Source organism: Sapajus apella, unplaced genomic scaffold, assembly GCF_009761245.1.
Source record: "Sapajus apella isolate SASKATOON/1434 unplaced genomic scaffold, GSC_monkey_1.0 scaffold6, whole genome shotgun sequence".
In the NCBI taxonomy this organism is placed as follows: Eukaryota; Metazoa; Chordata; class Mammalia; order Primates; family Cebidae; genus Sapajus; species Sapajus apella.
The window spans coordinates 22,057,970-22,078,279 of NW_022436946.1; the positions used below are offsets into that span (position 1 = coordinate 22,057,970).

The window sequence follows — 20,310 nt, forward strand, 5'->3', positions numbered from 1 at the left end:
CTTTATCCTTTAAGGAATAGCTAATGTCTATGTTATTCAAACTATTTAGGCCATAAAACAATTAAAACCAAAATATGTTTTAAAAGTCAGGATAATGTACTTGGAATGCTGAAGCAAGAGAATCATCCGAGCCCAGAAGCAGAGGTTGCAGTAAGCCAAGACGTTTTCACTGCACTCCAGCCTGGGCAACCGAGGGAGACATTGTCTTTTAAAAAAACAAAAGCATAATGGTGATAACAGAATCAGATAACATAGCACTCTCTCAAGCTCCCATTCTCTCTTTCGTAATCTCTTCTCTCTCTCTCTCTCTCTTTCTCTCTCTCTCTCTTGCTCTCTCTCTCTCTCTGTCCCTCTCTTCTCCAAGCACACACATTGCAGACCAATTTCATTCAAGAACATGAAAAAATTTAAAATATAATATTGAAAATTTGTAGTGAAAAATAGTAGTGAATTAAGAAAATATCACTAAGTGACCTATTATTTTTTCCCCTAAGAATACAATAATATTTCAACTGTAGTGGAAAATCTAACAGGATATTTCATTATGTCAGTACCTTAAAGGACCAAAACTATATGACTTTATTAATAGATTAATGCATTTAATTTTATTTTTTAAATATTTACAGTAATACTCTAATTAGGGAAATAAAGAAGCATCCTAAACATGATAAAGGTAATTCAACATTACCTAGTAGCAGTCATGTTGTGGAATGAAGAACTAAAGACTATTAGTTTATCATAAAAAAACTAGTATAAAGACTATATCATTGCTTTCACAATCAGGAATGTTATGTGGATAATCAGTCTCACTAGTTTTCAACATTTTTGGAAGTTTTAGAAAATAAATAAGGCAGCAAAAGGAATAAACTGTGTAACTACTAGAAAAGACAAATTATTTTAAGATAAAAAGATTTTATACCAAGAAAACTAGAGATAACATTTTTAACTGGAATGTATAAACATTTATTTAAATGACTAAATCAGCATAAATATTCATAAGTTATAGCTTTCTTTATATTGGTGACAAACAGAAGTAAGAAAATATCACTAAGTAATCTTTAAAAATAATAAAAAGTGCCAAAATATCTCAGAATGTATTTAATAAGAATTACACAATTCCTGACTGAATAAAAACACAAAAGTGTACTTATGGATACACATAATATATGAATGAGTGGAGACCTGCGCCATGTTCCAGAATATGGGAGTACTTGATATTAATAGCACTGTATGGATTTAATACAATCCTATCTGGAACATCATTGGATTTTTATTTTTCTTGTTATTTAGAACTAGAAAATAGAGAGTTTTTTTTTTAACCGTATATCTGAAAATCACTCAGATAAAAATTTTTTAAAAAAAAGGAGAATAGGCACTGACATATAAAAATGTACTAAAACGGGCAAATCCTAAACATGTAATAGAAAGATAAAGGAAGCAAGGCTCATCCAGCAACTCCAGTAAAATAATTAATATAGAAGGAGTAAAGTAATTGTCTAAAGTCAGGCCTCGAAACTGTTTTTGACCTTCCTCACTAGAGTTGAGAAGTAGAAAAAAGGTGATTTTTCCACTGGGGTGATTTCAGGGTGATGCTTATCATTGTGACTATTACAAATGCTTGTTGATCCCTGCTTTGTGTAGGGTATTGTGCTAGGAATTGGAATTTAGAAAACCTTTAAGAAATGATCACTGAATTCCAAGGTTTTGGTGATACTGGTCTGTATAAGATTGAATCTAAAATTAAACTGTTTTTCTCAATTTTGTCTATTTCATGTAATGTGTCTACCTTTTCTGATCGAACAAGTGAGATTGAGATTTCACAGATAGCTCACAGTAGAATTTGAATTATACAGATGATAGTGGGATTTGTTTTCCTTTTGCTACAAATGTGAATTCTTAAAAATAAATTCTGCAATATTTCATCTATACCTTCCAAGCTGTGCTACCTCAGTCTACAGACTTAACAAAAAGAAAGGAAAAAGCTTTGAAATGTGCATTTACAGGGCTCTCTTAACCCAATAGAAGAGCAACAAACAGCAGATGCTTCACTTATTTCATTTTGTATTTTTGTTACTATAAATAATACTCTGTGCTGAATTATTTCACAGAGCTAAGAAAAATAGTTTGCCCAAAGAACAGTTTAGCTGCCTGTATATTTTCACAAGCCAATCTAGAGCAGCACTGTCCTGGAAAATCCCTACATGCTATGCTTCAAAACCATTTTCAACATGGATAAGCAAGGCATTAAAATCTCTTTGTGAGGTGAGAAGCTGGAAAGTTGCTTTTATACAGCACTTGAGAACTCAATACTTTGGGTCAATAGGGCAGCATTTTAGTTTTCCCATTTCCTTCTTTTCCCCTAATAATTTAATGTGTTGTCATTCCCAGCGAGAAACAAGCTGTCAAAGTAAATAAAATTTATCCAGACTTTTAGAACTGAGCAAGACTTCTAATTTTCTTTTGTTTGGCAGTTGTCAGACAATAAAGGTAAGCTCCTAATCCACGTCAGGCCTTCATTTTTTTTATTTTTTAAGAAAAGACGTCATCTTTGGTAAAGTTTGTATTGTTATCATTGTCAGTTGGGTCTGTGCCCATAATTGTGTTTAATGGCTTTATTTTGGCCATGAAAATGGCTTTTGAAAACATTTCTTTCCATCTTTGCACAGAGGGGATACAATGAAATCCGTGAAGTTAAACAGTTCCATTTCACGGGCTGGCCTGACCATGGAGTGCCCTACCATGCTACAGGGCTTCTTTCCTTTATCCGGCGAGTCAAGTTATCCAACCCTCCCAGTGCTGGCCCCATCGTTGTACATTGCAGGTGAGTGGTGGTCCAAATGTGTTCACTGTATCCAATCAGCTTTTTTTAAGAGTGTCAAGACAAGGCTTTTGAGCATAAAATCTAATGTTGCTTACAAAGTTCCAGCTTGCTTGTATTACAGATGAAGCAAAACAGCAATAAAATAAAAGTTGGCTGTAAGTAGGCTATAAAACAGGAACTTAAGAAATACGTACATTCATCTTAATGTGTGTAGTGTCACCCACAATTTAAAGTGTAGAAACTGTGCTTTTAGTGGCAACATCTGTGTTTTTTGTTTTTTGTTTTTATCACTTTGGCGAATCCCATATTGTATAGAATGCTAGGTTGAAATAGACATTTCTTGTCAATCTAGAAAATTCCCAACAGAATTCCAGCTTTTAAAACTAAATTTGAGACATACAGAGTCACTAAATGGCCTAAATTGCAAGAATTTGTGCTATAAAACAGCAATTTAATTTTTTTAAAGACTTCACATTAGAGGACCTTGAGAACTGCATCAGTGAGATTCAGCAAATATATGCCAAAAAACACAAACATTATATCCAGACTTACTTCTGATTAGAAACTTCTCTTAAAACAAGCATTTAGAGATTCTAAAAGCAAATTACATGGGCTCATTTTGAGGTGTGACCAGAAAAGTAAGTACTGAATCTGAAAAGCTTTCCCTAAATGATGCTGCACACCATTCTCAAATGCTTTTCTCTCCAAGCTACATAATAGGTTGTAATTAAGCATTTTTTGCTTTCTGAAAATCTAACCTATTCATGATTTAGATAACCATGTATAAAAGGGGAGGAGGAAGCAGAGAATGAAATAAAGGTAAAACATCCCATAGGATCAGATGATATGTACCATGAAAACCAAACAAAAAATTCTTCCTTTCAATCCTCCTCATGAACTCTGATGTACTCTTCAATTACATTCCTGTCTCCTGGGAACTGTGATTGAGAAGATGGTAGGGGACAAAAATAAATGGAGACAGCCACAATATTTTTTGCTTAAATTTCTCAAAGAACAGTGAGTTTAAGAGAAGTGACCAAATCTGGATAACAAGGAAATAATGTTATTAGCCTATCTAACCACTTAGAAAATGAGATAAATAGGTTTTCAGTTTAGGGATTTCTTGATTTATCAGAGAGGTTTACTTTCTTATGAATTGCTTGCTTCAGAAGTGCTCCAAGATTCTCAGATACTGTCTTGAAACAGAAGTGTCATTTTCCACTTACACTGAAGCATCTCTGGATTACGAAGTGAATTCCCCTCTCCTCCCAAAAAACCTTTATTTTGTTTTCTCCATTGACTTCTATATAGAAAATTGGAGAAACATTCCCCAGAGGTAAAATAATCACAGTATATTATGATTAAAGGATACAAAGCTACAGTGCAATAAGGGAATACATTTTAAGTGTTCTATATCACTGTAGGATTACTCTAGTAAATGATAGTGTTTAGCTTGAGAGAGCTAGAAGGAGGATACTGAATGTTCACAACACAAATGATACATGTTTGAGAGGATGCATATGCCAATCACCCTTTTCTGATCACTATACAGTATATGCACTGAAACGTCACTACGTACCCAAGAATATGTACAATTATTATTTGCCAATTAAAGACTAAAACATAATGTTCTGAAAAGTATTTTTAAAAATTAACTTTAGAATTAAATATAGTGGGATAGTGGCTAGCCTTGTGACTTGCTGGAAATCATATTCTATAGCTAACAATCATTTTCCTTTCGCTTCCGATCATGATTCAAATAGTCTTTATACTGTTAACTCTCCTCCCCTTTGATAACCATCATTCTCTTGTCCACCCTCACCATTTGCATTTCCTGTGAATCATGGCTCCTTAGATTTACCATTTAAAGGTTTGAGAAATAATTTTTTTTGTGTGACTTGGTATTTACAAGAGGCAAAAACAGCGAGTGAGCCAACATTGTTGCCAGAGGACACACACCTAGATGAATATAAAAATATTCAACCTGGAATTAAATTTTGAAGCATAAATCTGCCACTTGATCAATTCTATGAACTTGAAATTATGTGTGTTAAATTTACATAAAATGAAAATTGTGAGAGAGGCATGGAACCTGAACATTATTTTCAATTTGAGAATAATTTGGAACTCTTGTTCCAATCTTTAGCTTATACCAAAGCAGATACTCTGCATGAAGTTACTTGTACATTAATAAGTTTTTACACAGCATGGACAAGTGCTGTGTCTTGCACTTTGTCAAATCAATTTGATTCTACCTGTCTGACTGTGGAAAAGGTCCTTATTTAAGGTTATGAAGGCTAACTAACATGCTTCTTACAATTGTTTTAATTCTTTTCAGTGCTGGTGCTGGAAGAACTGGCTGTTACATTGTGATTGACATCATGCTGGACATGGCTGAAAGAGAGGGTGTTGTTGATATCTACAATTGTGTCAAAGCCTTACGATCTCGTCGTATCAATATGGTCCAGACAGAGGTATGTAGATTTACCTGTAGTGGACTTTTTTTTTTTTTTTAATACAAACAAGCAAGAGTAGATGTCTTTCATATATACTCTACTCAACCAAAAGAGTAGATTTTTTTTCATATGTAATCAATATTAGCTCAGTCACATAGAAAAATATTGGTACTTTAATTCATATTTTCATATAGAGAAAATTTTCTGCATTCTCTACCTTTGATGACAGAAAAGTGATACTAAAACTAATACAAAATTTTCTTTATCGTTCTTTTGGTAGGAACAATACATTTTTATTCATGATGCCATTTTAGAAGCCTGCTTATGTGGAGAAACTGCCATACCTGTCTGTGAATTTAAAGCTGCATATTTTGATATGATTAGAATAGACTCTCAGACTAACTCTTCACATCTCAAGGATGAATTTCAGGTATTAACTATTTCTCGAACCTCTTTTATGACTTAATACATTTTGTTCTGGGTACTATCAATCCTTTTAAGGAATGTCTTTTAAGTCAAATTTATAACCTTTGATTCTGTTTTAAATATAATACATATCTCTTTCATTATACATATTATATAGTCACTTTTCTATTAATGAATTCATATGTACTATATCTAAAATAAGTTCAGACTTAGGGAAGGGCAAGAGGGAAAGGTATCATAAAAGTCAAAATTAGTGGTGATTTGTGTGTATTTATAGACCTTTTTTCATGCAGTCATACAGATTTTGACCTGTGTCACTCACAATGTGATTAGATCAAGCACATTAATTACAATAATTGAGTCCGGGTGCAGTGGTGGTTCTCACCTATAATACTAGCACTTTGGGAAGCCAAGTCAGGCAGATCTTGAGGTCAGCAGTTCGAGACCAGCCTGATCAACATGGCAAAACCTCATCTACAAAAAAATTACAAAGAAATAGGCAGGCATGGTGGCACATGCCTGTATTCCCAGCTGTTCAGGAGGTTGAGATGGGAAGATCGCTTGACCTTGGAAGGTAGAGGCACTGTGGTGAGCCCAAGATATCGCCACTGCACTCCAACCTGGGAAACAGAGCAAGACATTGTCTCAAAAAATAATAATAAATGAGGTTGGTAGTAAATACTATTTCAAAATAGCCCTAAATGTTTTTACTGCCCTTAAAACATCTCTGAAGGTGAGTGAAAATAAAATAAATAGCAGAGACCAAATTATTTGATTGTTGGCCCAGTGCTCTTTCCAACATGCCATAGTTTATCTTCAAATATGGTAAGCCCAGATGTTATTACACATGATACCGTTTCCCACTGTGATGAGATTCCTTATCATCATGGACTTCCTGATTGTATTTTCTTTGGTCAAGGCAATGCATTTTACACACAGCAATGCTGTTTAGCTTCCCCTTTCCTTTTAAGAAGAGGAGCAATGTGTGTCTTGTTTATTTTTCACTTCTCAGGCTTTATTAGCTTTAACCCAAAGTCTATCAGCCTGTCATAGTAGCAAATGCCATTGCCTTGCACAAATCCTTCACTTTCTACTTGGTCTAATAAATATCTGATGGATCTGTGTTATACTGTTAAATGGGTCACTGTCATTTAACCTGGGTTCCCTTTTCATTTTAGACTCTGAATTCAGTCACCCCTCGACTACAAGCTGAAGACTGCAGTATAGCATGCCTGCCAAGGAACCATGACAAGAACCGTTTCATGGACATGCTGCCACCTGACAGATGTCTGCCTTTTTTAATTACAATTGATGGGGAGAGCAGTAACTACATCAATGCTGCTCTTATGGACGTAAGAGACTGCCCTCTTTGTTAGTATAGAGTGCTGTGAAAAACTATGTAATGCAACTGAACACTAGCTAGTTTTCTTTTTGAGAATATTGAAATAACCTGAAAAGAAAAATGGAAACTTTTATGGAAATATATTTTTTGAAGAATGATTTTAGATTTTCCCTATAGGGATTTTTAAGAACTATCATTTTTATAGTTTTATTATAGATTTGGAGCTTGTCAGTTATTATATTCATAGAGTAAATATTACATCTTATAAATTTCATCTTAATTATTTTCAGAAAAGAAAATCATGCCTATCTCTTTTGAATATAATTAGAAATGAATTTTTTAAAATCACAGAATGCCCAATCCTACAAAAATTGTGTTAATTTGGGAAATTTTTATTTCTGACATTTGTTTTCATAATTTACAATTAACTTGTTGGCCATTAATCAATAAAGACTATTATAAGTAACTAGAGAAGGGATGGATAGTATTGTGTTAACACATCCATCATAATGAAAGAACGATCTTGCCCCGTTCTAGTCTTAAACTGCAGAGTGTTGTAGCCCATAGACAGAACAATATGGAAAGAAAGGCTTTTTGTTTGTTTGTTTTATTTTATTTTATTTTGACATGGAGTCTCCCTATGTCACCCAGGCTGGAATGCAGTGACACAATCTCATCTCACTGCAACCTCTGCCTCCTGGGTTCAAGCGATTCTCCTGCCTCAGCCTCCTGAGTAACTTGGACTACAGGCACACACCACTAAGCCCAGCTATTTTTTTTTTTTTTTTGCATTTTAGTAGAGATGAGGTTTCACCACATTGACCAGGCTGGTCTTGAACTCCTGACCTCGTGATCCACCCACCTTGGCCTACCAAGGAAAGAAAGTTTTAAATTATGACTTTGACCACTTTACTTTGGTTACCTTGGAAAGAAGCAAGAAAACCACCAAGGCTTAGAATCATTTTAAAGAGTTTACTGACTTCATTTCTAGCTTTTGCCCTTTCTCCTATAAAACCATAGCAAGAAGAAATTAGAAGCCACGGTTCATTTCTTTCTGACTATAATCAGGCTTTCTAAGTTGTTGTTCCTATTAAGCTCACATTCTATTTCTACGAGTCGTCTTCACCAGTTACTTTGCTCTTTTTGGTGCCACAAAGTGGAATAGTCTAAAGGCAGCCTCTCATCCTTGCTGTGATCGCTCTTGCCTGTGAAAAGCTCTCATCCTTGCTGTTATCGGAGTCTTGCCTGGCCATTAATCACATCCACTTAAATCACATTAGATCCTAGTTATACCTTTTCTTTTTATATTAGGTGTCTGGAAAGGCAAATACACTAAATATACAGAGATGGTATACAATGCTTTTTCATTTCTGCATCTAGATATGGAATGAAAAAACATGTGTGAACAAGAAAAATAATATTTAGAAAAGCATTGATGCCTTTGAAGTTTTTGCCCTTGGCATCTTTGTCAAATTCTTCTCAATTTCCAGATTGTCTCCTTTTCTTTATTTTTCTTTTTGAGACAAGGTCTCACTCTGTAGCATAGCCTGGAGTGTCGTGCATGATCACAGCTGACTGCAGCCTCAATCTCCCGGGTTCAAATGATCCTCCCACCTTAAACTACCAAGTAGCAAAGACTATAGGTGCATGCCACCATGCCCAGCTAATTTTTTTTATTTTTTGTAAAGATGGGGTCTTGCTTCCTGTCCAAGCTTGTCTTCATTTCAGTATGAAGACTGAACCCTGTAATCCGCCTGTTCTTACTGTCTGCATGCTCCGCTGTGATTCAAAAAAGACATTTCATAGTTAAAGGTGTTCTGGGGATTTAGTAGTGCAAATGAACCTTCAGAAAAGTAAAGCTGGTTTGATCCTGTTTCTGCCTACTCTTTATCCCCATCATTAGTGTGATAATAACCTTTTGTCAGGCCTATGGAATATTAGGAGGTAAGGCCAAGGATTCTGTGATTTCAGAGCCTTACATATGTTCCTGCATTTAGAGAGAAAAAGAATAGGAAATCTTCAGTCTTCTCTCTGATTATCAGCTCCTCCTCATGCGTGTCCCCTCCACTTTGAGTCAAAAAATGAATAAATAGCCATTAGTCTGCTTTGACTTACCTTTCCATGGAGCAGACATTTAATTGGGAAGAGCGCTTACTTTCTTCTAACTTTTCTTACTGTATTAGTTCATTCTCACGCTGCTAATAAAAACGTACCTGAGATTGGATAATTTATAAAGGAACGAGATTTAATTGACTCACAGTTCCACAGGGCTGTGGAGGCCTCAGGAACCCTGCAATTATGGCAGAAGGGGAAGAAAACTCGTCCTTCTCACCGCGGCAGGCAGGGGAAGGAGTGCCAAGCAAAAGGCGAAGCCCCTTATAAAACCGTCAGATCTCATGAGAACTCACTCACTATCTTAAGAACAGCATGTGGGAAACCACCCCATGACTCAGTTATCTCCACCTCGTCCTGCCCTTGAGCCATTGGGGATTATTACAATTCTACATGAGATTTGGGTGGGCACATATAGCCAAAAAATATCACTCATGAACCTTCGTACCTTTCTTAGGAGGCACTCATCCCAGCAGCACGTGTAACTTGGTAAGGTCTTGAGGTCATTTAGAAGTAGGAAGGTAAGTTATTTTTGTCATCTACTCAGATTTATCCTGCAGTCTTCAGCAGGATGGAATGCTGTGGTTAGCAGCATTTCCCAAATGATGGTAGCATCAGTGAAGCCCAAGAACCAGTTCCTGTGCTGATGTTAATTAAGATTCTTGAACAACTTAAATAGTAGTATGATACAAATGAGTTATAAAATCATTGAAAATTTTCATCAACATTAGGGAAACCTATCCCAGGCTACTGTCTAATTATTATTATTATTGTTGTTGCATATAATTAGTTTAAATCAAATGACATTGTCCAGTCCAAATAAACATTGCTTTTACATTTCTCCCTTTGGGAAGAGATAACATATTGTGTTCTGATTAAGGAGCACATGGTAAACAAGGAGCTATCTCTCCACTTTGTGGGGCCAGGAAGTGCATTGTTATTCTTTGGTGCTTTGAGATCTTAAATGGTTGAAACTGTCTTTCTGAACTTTGGTATATATTAGAAATGCCCAGGAAGCTGTGGGAGGTGGATTGCCTACAAGATGTGCAGAATATCCTGATAATGTCCACATAATGTAAAAGTATAAGTGTTTGAGCTACTTGTGGTTTTTCTTATTTGTAGTAGAGAAGAATAAAACCGTTTTACTTGCAGGCACACACACTATACACATGCAGGAATCATTGATAGACATACCAGGGGTTTTGTGCTTACTTTGCCTTCAGCCTCTCAGAGACTGATTATGTTTGGAAAATTGAAATAGCCCAAAAGGTACCTTACAGAGGATGTTAACCTCAGAAGCTCTTTAGTTTCTTCTTTTGTATTTGTCCTGTATTTACGTCTTTCAGTAAAGTAAAAATTCAGTTATTGACTTGAATTGCTTCGGAGACATTGAAGTCTTCCACCATATGGATTCATTACCATACTAGTTCAGTTCATTCCAGTGGCCTGAATCTCTTATTCCATGGTTTAAGCATCACTCTGGTTCCCTCTGCATGTGAAGCTATTCCATCTTACTGGTCCTACATTGAAGTGTTTTGAATCTGTTTGTACAACTGATCATACATTTTAAGTTCTTATGTTTCTCCATCTACCTTGTTTCTTCGCAGAGCTACAGGCAACCAGCTGCTTTCATCGTCACACAATACCCTCTGCCAAACACTGTGAAAGACTTCTGGAGATTAGTGTATGATTATGGCTGTACCTCCATTGTGATGTTAAATGAAGTCGACTTGTCCCAGGTTAATGGCTATGGGTTGCTTTTGTGCACTTATAGACAAGTTAATAAAGTAATAATGAAATGCTAAAACCTACTTTATACTATCCTAATTGGAAAAAATAACGCTCTGTTTTTTTCCTTTTAAAACATTCATCATCTAGGGCTGCCCTCAGTACTGGCCAGAGGAAGGGATGCTACGATATGGCCCCATCCAAGTGGAATGTATGTCTTGTTCAATGGATTGTGATGTGATCAACCGGATTTTTAGGATATGCAATCTAACAAGAGTAAGTCACTACTGGATCCTTTGAGCTCATCTAGAATAGGTCGATCATAACCAAGATGTGGTATAGTTTCATTCAGATAACAGGGAGACTAGAATTAATAAGCACTATATAATCCACTTTAAAGCTAGTAACCATCTTATGCCTTAGTACTTAAACAAAAATACAGGAACGCAGAAATGCTGGAGGCTAGGTTTTTTTGGTCAGTCAGTAGACTAACATATTCCCTCTGGAAATATAGATGCACTGTCTCAATGAAGTTTGATAGCCTTGGCCTGGCCTCTAAGTGTGTGTAGATTTATCTTAAGGATGACTTCATACTTTATTAGTATTGACATCCAGCCCAGAAATGGCGTGTAATCAAAAAATAAGAACACTGCAATAACAATAACGACAGAAAAGCTGTACTGCAGGAGGAAAGAGAGAGATGCTGGATCAGCCATTATGTAGAAGCATTCCATGTCACTGTTCCAAGCTCATTATTGATTCTTCTACCTGCAATTTCATCTCCCTAAATGTCCAAACCTCTGGCTCTACGCACATCTAAAGGTAGAACCAGTGCTGCTACCACGATGCCTTTTCCCAGCAGTAAGGTAGTAACTGTCTTTCTCAGAAGTCTTTCTTCCCCTGACTCCTCATCTGCTTTCCATTACATGACAAATTAAATTTGGGTGGGGAAGATCTTAAAAAAAAAAGTACTAATAAAAATGATTTAGAGTATATAACCAAATAGAAAGCAGAATTTGAAAAGAATTAGTAACTTTCATGGAATTAAGCTCTTTTTTTAGAGAGAAAGATTACTCTGTTTTTAAAGCACCAGCTCCATGGGTGTGTATTATTTTGAGTGTGTGATTAGGACAGTCGTGTTTCAGTGTCTCTCATATCAAAATGACTACGTGTGCATCTGGTTAATAAGTCTGTATGTATATAGCTATGAGCAGGGAATGAAATCATATAGACTCCTATTGCTCATTTCAGTGGAGAAAAAAAGGATAACTTCAATCATCTCATAATATTCATGCATATCCTAGATGTTAATTTAAATGGAATCTCATTATGTCTGCACATCTGTTACTTTATAGTTCTAGTAATATTTTAGTTAAAAAAACCAGAGCTGCTGAAGACAGTAAGGCTTGTCAATTGAGCAGTTTTTGTGAAAAAATATTCTAGGAATGGGAGCTGAAATGTTACATTTTTCTCAGCATTTTTATTTATTTGTTTGCTTACTTATTGAATTGCCTCAGTGTTGGATATTCTTGTCCTTATTAGTACATGATGTTTTTTCCATTCTCACTCTCATCATTTAGTATATTTAATATATTTAACATGTACCAGGAACAAGTCTGTGGAGTACTAAGTAGGGCTTGTAAAATACCAAAAGATGCATAGGCCCTTCTCAGTCTAATGTGATTTATTCATATATTTCATATTCCTCCTGATATTTTTATTTAAGGTTTAAGGTTTTGATTCATTCTTTCAATGATACTACTTTTTGGGAAGTATTATGCAAAGTTCTACTGATACAGAGTGCAGGAAAAAAAGATTTCTGCATACTTAAGGAATCTTCATTTTTGCAGGAAGGAAAGCATTAAACAAAAGTTACATAATCCTTTTTGTAAAAAAGTGATGCATTTTACAGCAAAAAAGTAAAGAATATAGAATGCTTAACTGGGGGATCTGACATGGCTATGTGATCAGAGATGACTTCTTTGAGATAATAGTATTTAAGCCAAAATTTAATGAATCAATAGAAATTAGTTTGGTGGTTGAGGTAAACAATCATCTTGGTTTGCCAAGGATGGGAGCTTTCCCAAGACACACAGACTTCAATGCTAAGAGTAGAGAAGTCCCAGGCAAACCTGGGACAAGTTTGACATTCTATTTGGGATTGAGAAGAGCAAGCAAGAAAGACGTATTCAAGGCAAAGCGTACAGTATATACAAAGTCCCCAAGGCAAGAAGTGACTTAATAAATGGATTAAAAGAAGACCAAGAGAAGGTTGAAGAAAGGGGTAGATCCAGATCACATAGATTTTTTTAAGCCGTGACAACAATTTGGATTTTATGCTAAAATCATTTGAAAGCCATTAAAGCAGGAAATGACAAGATTGCATTTGCATTTTGAAATAATCATCATGCCTATATGGATTGGAAGGAGATCAAAGTTTATTCAGGGAGATCAACTAGGAAGTAATTATCAGAACCTGTGACTGGTAGTGCATTGATGTCAATGATGATAAAGAGAAGGCAATGAATCTGAAAGTTATTTAGGAAATGTAGTCATAGAAATGAATTACTGAATACATAGTGTGAGGGAGAAGAAGGTATAAAGGATGATTGCTGTTTCCTGCTGCTGTCACTTAGAATGTTTTTGTATTAGCATGTACATATTTAGGATATATATCAGCTAGACTCAATCCAATGTAAATGTCATTTGTGTTGTAAATTGTCTGCACCTTTTACTTTTTAGTAAAAATTGTAGTCCCAACTTATTAACATAAAAACACTTTTCCCTCTACAGCCACAGGAAGGTTATCTGATGGTACAGCAGTTTCAGTACCTAGGATGGGCTTCTCATCGAGAAGTGCCTGGATCCAAAAGGTCATTCTTGAAACTGATATTGCAGGTGGAAAAGTGGCAGGAGGAATGCGAGGAAGGGGAAGGCCGGACGATTATCCACTGCCTGTGAGTAGGGCGGCTCAGCCTGGCATTCACGGGGCCTCCGTGCTTATTTTCTCATTTTCAGTGTTAAAGACTGTCTGACCTGCACCTTATAGGCCTCCCCTAGATGTTATTTTTAAACAGTCTTCCTGTCTTATCAGTCTATAATTAAGTTTATGTTGTATAATTTCTAAATATTATTACATAGCTATATTATTTAGACTCTTTGGAACACTACTCTGAACAACTTCTGATTTACACAGTTTACAAGTATATCAGAATCTCAAGGTCTAGATTGCAACAATTTATGCCTATAGCATATTCCTAAGTGTAAGCCACTGATCTAATCTCATCCTCAAGTTTCCTTCTCTCTGCCTTGTACACATATAAAGCAAAATTAAGACACAAATGGAAAACAATTAAAAATACAATCTTTTGTTTTCCCAAACATACGTGATGGTGTGACCTGTGGTCACCTGGTGCTGCTATCTAAAAATGCCTTTGCTTTCTTTGCTTTCAGAAATGGTGGTGGACGTAGTGGCATGTTCTGTGCTATCGGCATTGTCGTTGAAATGGTGAAACGGCAAAATGTTGTCGATGTTTTCCATGCGGTAAAAACACTAAGGAACAGCAAGCCAAACATGGTGGAAGCCCCGGTGAGTCACAGAACATTAGACTTGGAAGGCATCTTAGAGATTAGTTAGTCATATACCTACTTATTGATTTGACTTCACACACACATAGGGAATCAGATGTGAAAATGAGACGTTGTGGGGACTTTCCTGCCTATTTAATGGATTGCTGAACATCCCTCTCTACCCACAGACAATCACATATCACATAAACTGCTAATCCTGAAACTAATTTCATTTAATATGGGAAATTCACAGGATTTTTTTTTCTGTTATAGCCAATAAATATTTGCTGCAGTAAACTTTGGTAAATGGTTCTATAAGAATAAATCATGTATCAAGTATATGTCTAAGGGATATAGGTTTCATCAGTACCTTAGATACCAGTGTTTTTAAAGGGCAACTGAAATTTAGTTTTGTCATTATCTATAATTCTTCATTTTCTGATCAAATTATAAATGGTTAAACTATCATTGTTAAGTTTTCAGCTTTTACCAACTGTAGAGGGCAGTTCGTATCATGCTCCTTGAGCTTGTCAAGGCTCATAAAGTCAGAACATAGCTTAAAAATAAGATCTGATAGATATGTGTGTGTGACAGTTCATATAGGCGAAGCTGTGTGCAGAGTAAGAAAGCAAGTTACACTTATCTAACACACTTTACTTCTAAAAAGAGATATCTGTGGGTTAAGTGTATGTATGTGCATGGTAGGATCAGGTTAGGAGCACCTGTGTAATTTATGCTCACAGAAAAGTAAACCAGAAAAACCAAGGCATCATTGTTGCTTGCCCTACATTTATCAAGATGATCAGATAACTAGAATGAGCAATTCAATAAACCTTTAAAGTATTTCACCACTTCCTGCTCATGGATTGCTCACACAAAAGTTGCATTGCTTCCTGACACAAAATCTGAAGACTTAGGTTTATACTGTTTCACTTTTACAAGCGGTACCAGACTTTCACCCTTTCTACAGGTGCCCTTAAGCTCCGTCTCTGGGTTGTTGCAGCTGTCTACACAAGACTACATTGGTTTTGACGGGGGTGCTGACTGTGGAGATGAGAAAGGGGGTTGAATTGGAGGGAGTTTTTGAGGTAGAACTCTCAGATCGTCTTAGCAAATGAATGAATAGTGGTTATGTCTTTAAACTCTTTTCGGCTTGAAGATTTCTTGATGTAAACTCTGCCTCCATTTTTCAGATCAAGTCTTAAAATCTTCAGTGGGATCACTTCTGACTGCAGAATTCAACTTGTACCTCCAAATTTAACTGATTTCCCACCTTTTTTAATAAAAATAAATAAATCTATGGCTAAACTCTGCAATTCTGGAACCTTCCAAAAAGTTACTATTTTCTTTACATTCATGTCTCGTGAATCCTGAGCACCCCACCTCTGATTTGTGTTTAATCAGTGTTGGTGATTAATCTAATGGGCTATGGAGTTGAGCTGACAGGTTTGGTGAGGAGATTTAGAATGTAGGCAAAATTACTGGAGACTGTTTAAAGAGACATAACTATTTTGAGGCACATTTTGGTTCCTTGAATGCACTCCTACAGTGGTAGGTGAATTTGAAACATACCTACTTGGTAAATAGTGTTGGAATGATAAAGACCTCTTAAGGAAAGTTTTATTGCCCTAGTTTATTGCTGGAGACACCTGGAACTTCTCTTCTAAAATAATATGCATTTTAGACTGTTCTCCAGCCTGAATTTTACCCACCTGAATGAACTGAGTTGGGAATTTTTTAAAGGATTACATATTGTAAGTAATAATTTATGATATGGTCTCTGAATTTTTCTAAAATCTTATTATAAAGCAAGTCCATAGATGAGCTTAGAGAAAAGGCAGTCTTAACTCAAAAATTGTATTGCCATTATGTTGTCTTAAACATATAAAGGCAGCAGAAATAAATTTTCAGGCACAAGCAGGCTCAAAATTTAAAAACCACTAACCATTCTTGAAAATTGTCCTTAAATACTCTGATGGAAGAAAACAATGCCAAAAATTAAGAACTTGAAATTGTGTAAATGGCTGTTTAAAATGGCTGGCTTTTTTTTCTCAAGGAAATAGTCTGAAATATATGGAGAAAAACATTTACAGTTGATCACTGTAACATTATAAAATAGAGAAAAAAAATAAAAGCAACTTAATAGTCAAACAGTCCATATGTTTGATTTTTATGTGGTATTAAAAGATGTTAAATAACATGGAAAAAGAATTGTAACAATGTTAAATTTTAAAAGTTACATTTTAAATTATACTTTGAAATATACATAGTTATATTTATTCTAAGATGATTATTTCAACCATGCACAAAAAGAACTGAGCCAAACTAAGGTGATATTTTAACAATTTCTTCTGATGATAGAATTATAGCTCTTTTTCTCGTTCTTTATATTTTTCTGTGCTGAAGAATTGTTCTGTAATGATCAAGTATTACTATTATAATCAGATAAAAAATTCTAGATATTTAAAAATTGATGGAAAATATGAGGCAAAGATAAAATGTCTTTTTAAGATAAATTTCCTTTTTCTTAAATGGATCATTAGACTCAAGAATAAAATATGTATGCCTAGATATTAATCTTGTATATAGAAAAAATAAATTGTAATCCTTGAATAATCTAAATTGATTGTCAAGTTTCATTTGGCAACTATTAATCACCATTAGTCTCTTTCTTAACTTTTCTCAGTCTTTGGGTTTTGATCTCTTTCAGGAGCAATACCGTTTCTGTTATGATGTAGCTTTGGAGTACCTGGAATCATCTTAATTGGGTGAGACTCTTTAAAGTGCGTCCACGAGGAAACCTGTTCATCTATTGAGCCAGCAGCTGTTGTACCTGTTACACTTGTGCAGAAAGATTTTAATGTGGGGGGTGGGAGACTTTTACATTTGAGAGGTAAAAGTATTTTTCTTATGAAGTTGTGTATCTTAATAAAAAGGACTTAATTCGTTTTTATTACTATATTAAAGCATCAACATTTCATGCCACATAAATTATATTTAATAAGAACCAGATTCAAATGAGAACTTATTGGTGTTTGTACAGTGAACATGCCACCTTTTCTCTTGTGGTTTCAGTAGAGCAGCTACCACATGTTGCATGAGTTCATACTTTCTATGTGGCATTTTTCTCCCTTTTTAAAATGAAAGCCGATGAATCTTAAAAGGAAAAAGAAAAGAAAAGCTGTGCAAATTCATAGTAAAGTTCATTTTTTATATGTTGCAAGTGTAGCAGATCTCTATATAAATATATAAATATATATAACTGGCTTATTTTCTTTTAATGTGCAATGATGGCTGGATCATTTAAAGTTCTTTTTAGAAAATAACATAAGCCAAAGACTCAAGTGTAAATATGTCTATATGGAGAAAGCACATTATATTTATTGGTTACTTACATTCCTTTTTTGATGGCTAAAATACTACCACCACACAATCATCTTTTTTTTCCTTGAAGAAAGCTTTTTCTTTAGCTGAAATCAGTTGTAAACGATTTTTGTAGATTATTTTTTGTATGTTTTAGTGTAAGTAGAGGATAAACTTTTTATTCATAAACCAGGAAACAATGTTCTTTATAGTGATTCTCTTGTGTACATGCTTGTGAATTAAATTTGTGTAAAATCCCTTGGCAATTGGTCTTTTAATATAGGACCAAATTGAAACATTTTGCTGAAAATGTATAGTTTTTCACAATTTCATTAGGTAAATAATGGTTTGGTGATCATACATGAGAAATGTACACATTAAAAGGCCTTGCTGACAACTTGCACAAGGTTGAACACGACCTTTAAGCATCATTTAAATTTTAAAGGAATTGATTTTTTCAGCGTGTGGCCCATCGCTGGTCAAGAAAACAAGATGGCAACATATATGCTTTCAGGGTCAAATTTTAGCAAACTGTAAACTGTCAGGGTGATAAAATGTTCCTCTTGATGTTTACATGCACAAGCTTTGGGTTCTGACTATAAAAAGTGTGAACAAATCAATGCCAGATTCCTGTTTTGCGCATTGTCATGGGATTCTTAAGTGAACCTTTCTAAACGTGGTCTTGTTCACATGCTCTATGTAGCTGTAACTTCACATCATCAGCTTGCAGTTTGTAATTGACTAAAGCATTCCAGTGTCCTCTTTCTAGATTGCCAGTTCATGACATGGTGCTTATAAAGATTTAATTAAAGTAAGAATGAAATAAAGTTTTTATAATGATCATAGTTACTGTTTGCACATCATTTTTTCCTCTTAATGTTCATGCCTTCAGCACTAAATGAATAGCTTATTTCTACACTCACTGATACAAGTGGGCCACAAAAACTCTATTCAAAGTAAAACTATTCTCCAAGCTCTAGTTTCTTTCATTTTTATTTTCTTAATTGAATGCCAAAATATCTAGTACATGGAGGTAGAAAAGGCCTGGAGATTGACATCATTTTTTGTTTGTTTCTATATTTATCCATCTATTTAATACGTGTTTTCTATTTATGTATGTCACTATCCATTTATATAATATACATCTTACTTTTTCTTATAACAAACATGACAAATAGTACTTACCATCCCTATTTTACAGATGATGAAATGGAAGCAAATGAAAAGGTACACGATTTGTCAACAGATTCCTTCTTACTTAGCATCTATGTCTTTATCATTAAACACATTGTTTCCCAAATGTCACAAAGATAGACCAAAAAATAATTAGAATTTCATTTCTGCGGTTCTTCATCAGCTTTCTCTTAAAGTAGTATTATCCTCATGGGCATCTTCAATCTCCCATTTGCTATGTACTTTATTAGAAAACTTGTGTCTTTCTTTTGAAAAAATCCAGATAAAGCAACCTTTTCCTAGTAAAGCTGATTTTCATTTAATCATGGAGGCATTTAACAAAAAATCCACAAACTCACCCAAATTTTTTTTTTACCCAGTTATGTTTACTGTGTTAATCCTATAGAGGATTCTGTTTCACTGTGTGACCTCGACTTCATTTCTACTCACATGATTGTACCACACACCAGCAAAATCATTATGAGCACAACTGTCCACAAAACTCAGAGATCTATGCAGCCCCTGAAATTCAAAAAACAATAATTCTCTTTCTTTGCAACAGGAAATTAAAATGTCATGCTTGCTTTGTTTGGGCACCATAGAAGCCACTTTATCAGGAAGCAATGGGAGAGGGGCTGCCTGTTATTCTTAAAACTCAAATTCAAAAGCTCATGCTTTATATATCCTTAAGGGGCTCCCCAAGTAGCCTTAACTATGCTTTCCCAAACCCCCAGCCATGCCTGTCTGGGCAGATGTCCTGGCAGAGCTCTACAAGCCTTTCATTAGTTTATGGCTTCCTATTCCTAAATTAGTTATTTCTTAAACTGCTGTCATGTAGTTGAATTTTATAGACCTCCTTTCTATAATTATCACTAAAGAAATGTTGGAAGTGTGTGGGCCAGAGACAAACCAGCAACTGGGAATTTTTGAGTTTTAAAATCATTCTTGAAAACAAATGTTAGCTCTCTTAGAGCTGTCTTCTAGCCTTTTCTAATACTTAGGCTTTGGGGTCTGTATTAGGGTTCTCTAGAAAGACAGAAATAATAGAATAAGTATATAAATGAGTTTATTAAGTATTCACTTATATGATCACAAGGTCCCATAATAGGCTGTCTGCAAGCTTGAGGAGCAGGAAAGCCAGTCTGAGTCTCAAAACTGAAGAATTTGGAGTCCAGTCTTCTAGGGAAGGAAGTATCCGGCACAGGAGAAAGATGAGGCTAGGCAGGTTAGGCCAGTCTTGTATTTTCACAGTCTTCTGCCTCCTTTATATTGGCTGGCAGCTGATTAGACTGTGCCCACCAGATTAAGGGTGCAGATCT

General features: G+C 35.2%; 1 protein-coding gene across 13 annotated transcripts in view; it reads left to right on the forward strand.

Moving 5' to 3' along the window:
* PTPRK (protein tyrosine phosphatase receptor type K) overlaps positions 1-18,663 on the forward strand; it is a 576,007-nt gene extending 557,344 nt beyond the window's left edge. For 9 of the 13 annotated variants that reach the window (XM_032274360.1, XM_032274363.1, XM_032274362.1 and 6 more), the window contains 9 exons: positions 2,667-2,821; positions 5,160-5,295; positions 5,558-5,707; positions 6,882-7,055; positions 10,765-10,896; positions 11,036-11,161; positions 13,679-13,842; positions 14,339-14,474; positions 17,166-18,663. In XM_032274360.1, coding sequence (XP_032130251.1) covers positions 2,667-2,821; positions 5,160-5,295; positions 5,558-5,707; positions 6,882-7,055; positions 10,765-10,896; positions 11,036-11,161; positions 13,679-13,842; positions 14,339-14,474; positions 17,166-17,219 — 1,227 coding nt within the window. In that variant the 3' untranslated portion in view covers positions 17,220-18,663. The remainder of the gene's footprint in view (positions 1-2,666; positions 2,822-5,159; positions 5,296-5,557; positions 5,708-6,881; positions 7,056-10,764; positions 10,897-11,035; positions 11,162-13,678; positions 13,843-14,338; positions 14,475-17,165) is intronic. The other 4 variants (XM_032274368.1, XM_032274370.1, XM_032274373.1 and 1 more) reach the window with 2 other exon arrangements.
* The last annotated feature ends 1,647 nt before the right edge of the window (positions 18,664-20,310 follow it).